Source organism: Mandrillus leucophaeus, unplaced genomic scaffold (genome assembly GCF_000951045.1).
Source record: "Mandrillus leucophaeus isolate KB7577 unplaced genomic scaffold, Mleu.le_1.0 Scaffold32, whole genome shotgun sequence".
NCBI lineage: Eukaryota > Metazoa > Chordata > Mammalia > Primates > Cercopithecidae > Mandrillus > Mandrillus leucophaeus.
Genome location: NW_012103365.1, coordinates 704,617 through 708,698, shown reverse-complemented (window position 1 = coordinate 708,698; position 4,082 = coordinate 704,617). Strand labels below are relative to the sequence as shown.

Genomic DNA, 4,082 nt, shown 5'->3' with positions numbered 1-4,082 from the left:
GTTCTCGTGTCCTGGCCCTGCCTCGGCCTCTGGTAATGGCGGAGGTGCTTTTAATTTTTTTGAGGGGTGAGGCGATCACTTCCGAAGGCGGTAACTGCAGCCCTCCTGCCCCTCTAAGGTGGTGCCGGAAGGACCTCTAGGCTTTCCTGGCCTTAGTCGTTACCTCTGGACCGTCATCCCACTCCACGGCGGGACTTTGACCGGGTCGTGCAGTTAACTCCGGGGGCGCAAAGAGGGGAGTCATTCCTTTTGTGCATCCTGACACACTCACAGGCTCTTCCCGGAGACGAATGCTGCCAGTACTGGTTACCCGCTCGGATGCGTAGTTTCCAATTTGCATTTAGAACCGACCTGCTAGACTACCTCCTCTCCTGTCCCCTTCCCACGACCACGACCCGCCTGCCCCGTTCCCCAAGCCTGAGAAGTTGCTGGCTACGTGTTTCTATAAGGAATGAGTGAAAATTCTGCCTTTTAGGGAAGCTACCGCAGCTTGGGTACCCACAAGTAATGTTTTAGATGTATTGATGGCCCTGCCCAAGAATGAAGACCTCAAGTTAGACTCCTTGGCTGACTTGTTTCCTTGAATTAACAAGGAAAGTTGGACCCAACACTCAGAGCGAACTCAGCTCTGGGAGCAGTGTTTAACCCGGATATTTATTTGATCAGTTATAGCACGAGAAGACCTAGCAACATTTCAGAACTGAAGGGTTAAGTACACTGTGTTCCTGTGACTGCAGTTCTTCCTGCTGATACCCACGCCACAATTAAGGAGTAACATATTTCATGGGGGTCCCTAACTTTAATACTTTACTAGGTTTGTTTGGAAAGTGCTTTTAACTGCACCAGAAATAATGTAAATGTGTCTAAGTTCAAAACAAAAGAAGTAAACCTTTTGGTTAATTCGATGTTGCGCATCAGAGATTTTCATTTATGAAACAGTGGGGTGGTGAACCACAGATGTGGAACAAAATCATTCTTTACCCAACAGCTTTTTTTTTTTTTTTTTTCCCTTGACACTGAGTCTCGCTCTGTCTCCAGGCTGGAGTGCAGTGTGGGACGATCTCGGCTCACTGCAACCTCCGCCTACCGGGTTCAAGCAATTCTTCTGCCTTAGCCTCCCAAGTAGCTGGGACTACAGGTGCGCACCACCATGCCCAGCTAATTGTTGTGTTTTTAGTAGAGACGGGATTTCACCATGTTGGCCAGGATGGTCTCCATCTCTTGACTTCGTGAGCCGCCTGCCTCAGCCTCCCAAAGTGCTGAGATTACAGGCGTGAGCCACCGTACCCAGCCCAACAGCTCTTTTTATTAGCTTCTAAGAATCTCAGCTGGCCACCTTTGGCTAACAAGGATATCTTGTTGCCTAATGTAACAGGCTGTAACAACAAACAAAAAGGCAGAGGGTGGGTGGGGGGCGGTATTTTGTGTTCTCTCCAATATACTCCCTGACTGCTTCCTGCCAAAACCCCAAAGAGCCCAAGCCTTACTAAATCTAGTTCAAACCTCTAGTGGTCCTGGCCCAAATCATCAAAAAGGAACTACGGTAGCAAGTCCACTAACTGTTCATTTACTATGTCACCTCTCCTTCCTGTCTCTTAGGATCAGTGTTAACAGACAAAGCAACTCTGTCACAAAAGGAAGCCTTCATCTTTTTAAAGTGGGGGTGAAAGCAGCAGGAGTGCATAAAATGGCATATTTCCTTTCAGAAGACAAAGGAGACAAAAAGGTATGCCCCAGCTATAGAGTCAGACCACATAGCTGTAGCTCAGAGACTGCAAAATGTTTTCAGATGAACAAGCAAGTAGATGGCTGCTGTAGTCAGAAGGATTTTGGGGTCAGTTGACTGCCACGAAGCCTAACAGCTCAAAGGAGCAGATTTTGTTTTATATCTGAGCAGCTGGCCTGGAAAAAATAAATCACTCATACATTTAAAATACTCTATAATAACCACAAAACACTCAAACCCATGCTCTTTACATTTAGCAGGCACAGGAAGAAACCAGAGCATCCGATGATCAAATGATTTGCCTGAAGGTAGCAGAGCAAATTCAATAGCTGACCTTTCCGTAAAACTTGGTATCCCAGCTCGTGGTCTTTCGATCCATCTAAGAAGCTTTGCTGTCTCTTCTCAGAGAGCCTCCTGAATTACAAATGAGGAGGAAGGAAAACAGCAAGAGTAAATATACGAAGCAGAAGTTCAGATTGCCCATTGGGGACTGCCCCCTTCCTTCATCTGCTAGAATGTCACTACCATATATTAAAACCTCAATTATCCATAATGGAGACGGGAAAAGGCAAGATAACACAAAAAACCAAATAGGAGCCAATACTTGTTCTAACATGATCTTGAGATGCAGTCAGTGATATTCAAAAGACACACAAATGACCCTCTGCACCAAACTCTGCTGATTGACCCTAGGTGTCTAGCTTGGGTCACAGCCCTGCACACAGGCCCAAAATTTTGGCGGGATCACTTTCCTATCTAGATCTCTAGGCAAAGGCTTTTTGTTATTGTTGTTCTTTGAAGCTACAAAGTTTGGCATTTTCATATTCTCTTTTCAATTACAAAGTATCATGGTAAGAGAATCCATAAGCAGAGGGTTTGGATCTATACAAAACCTATTGATGATTGTTATCTCCTTGAAGAGATAATGATTTAAAAAGAAATCATATAGACCAGGTGGGGTGGCTCATGCCTGTAATCCCAGCACTTTGGGAAGCCAAGGCAGGTGGATGGCTTGAGCCCAGGAGTTCAAGGCCAACCTGGGCAACATAGAGAAACCCCATGTCTACAAAAAATACAAAAATTAGACAGGCATGGGGACATGCACCTATAGACCCATCTACTCAGGAGGCTGAAGTGGGAGGATCACCTGAGCCTGGGAGCCTGAGGTTGCAGTGAACTGAGATTGTGCCACTGCACGCCAGCTTGGGTGACCCTGTATAAAAATAAAAATAAAAATAACTCATATAATCACTCTTTTTTTTTCCTGGAGATGGAGTCTTGCTGTGTTGCCCAGGCTGGAGTGCAGTGCCATGATCTCGGCTCACTACAACCTCTGCCTCCCAGGTTCAAGCAATTCTCATGCCTCAGCCTCCTGAGTAGGTGGAATTACAGGTGCCTGCCACCATGCTCGGCTATTTTTTGTATTTTTAGTAGAGACAGGGTTTCACCATGTTGGCCAGGCTGGTCTCGAACTCCTGACCTCGTGATCCGCCTGCCGTGGCCTCCCAAAATGCTAGGATTACATGCGTGAGCCACTGCACCTGGCCATAATCATGTTTTTATGGACAGATATTTTTTATGCTTCTTAATATTCTTTTGTATATCTTCAGAGAAAGATACAAGTTTTTCCCAGTATATTCAATAGAATGTGTCCTGTGGTTATTAAGCAATGAGCACCTCTAACAAAATTAGCAAATGTACTCAACAATTTGTTTAATTAATTAATGTAGGAGATTTTTATCTGAATTTAGTTGATATAACTTCAGTCCTATGCAATGATATCACTGTGGGCCCCAGCTGATGAATTCTAAGTCAAGGCAAAACTGCAGACAGGTTAAACCAAAAAAAAAAAAAAATTAGCAGCCTAGGGCGGGCACCGTGGCTCATGCCTGTAATCCCAGCTACTCAGGAGGCTGATGCAGGAGAATCACTTGAACCCAGGAGGTGGAGGCCACGGTGAGCCAAGATCATGCCACTGTACTCCAGCCTGGGCAACACAGTGAGACTCCATCTCAAAAAAAAAAAAAAGGAGCCTCAAGTAGCAGAATTGAACCAGGATGTTAGTAGTTGGCCAGGCGCAGTGGTTCACGCCTGTAATCCCAACACTTTGAGAGGTTGAGGTGGGTGGATCACGAGGTCAGGAGTTTGAGACCAGCCTGGTCAACATGGTGAAACCCCATCTCTACTAAAAATACAAAAAAATTAGCCAGGGGTGATGGCGTGCACCTGCAATCCCAGCTACTCATGAGGCTGAGTCAGAAGAATTGCTTGAACCCGGGAGGCGGAGGTTGCAGTGAGCCGAGATCGCGCCACTGCACTCCAGCCTGGGTGACAGAGTGAGACTCCATCTCAAAAA

At 45.9% G+C, this 4,082-nt stretch overlaps 1 protein-coding gene and 1 long non-coding RNA gene across 2 annotated transcripts in view; one reads left to right on the top strand and one right to left on the bottom strand.

The window, feature by feature from the left end:
- Positions 1 to 2,145, bottom strand: part of METTL9 (methyltransferase like 9) — a 57,968-nt gene extending 55,823 nt beyond the window's left edge. Inside the window, exon 1 of the mRNA XM_011987923.1 lies at positions 2,061 to 2,145. Coding sequence (XP_011843313.1) covers positions 2,061 to 2,105 — 45 coding nt within the window. The 5' untranslated portion in view covers positions 2,106 to 2,145. The remainder of the gene's footprint in view (positions 1 to 2,060) is intronic.
- The window catches only part of LOC105545134, a 9,212-nt gene continuing 5,130 nt past the window's right edge, over positions 1 to 4,082 (top strand). The window contains exons 1-2 of the long non-coding RNA XR_001006875.1: positions 1 to 707; positions 1,600 to 1,726. This is a non-coding gene — a long non-coding RNA (uncharacterized LOC105545134). The remainder of the gene's footprint in view (positions 708 to 1,599; positions 1,727 to 4,082) is intronic.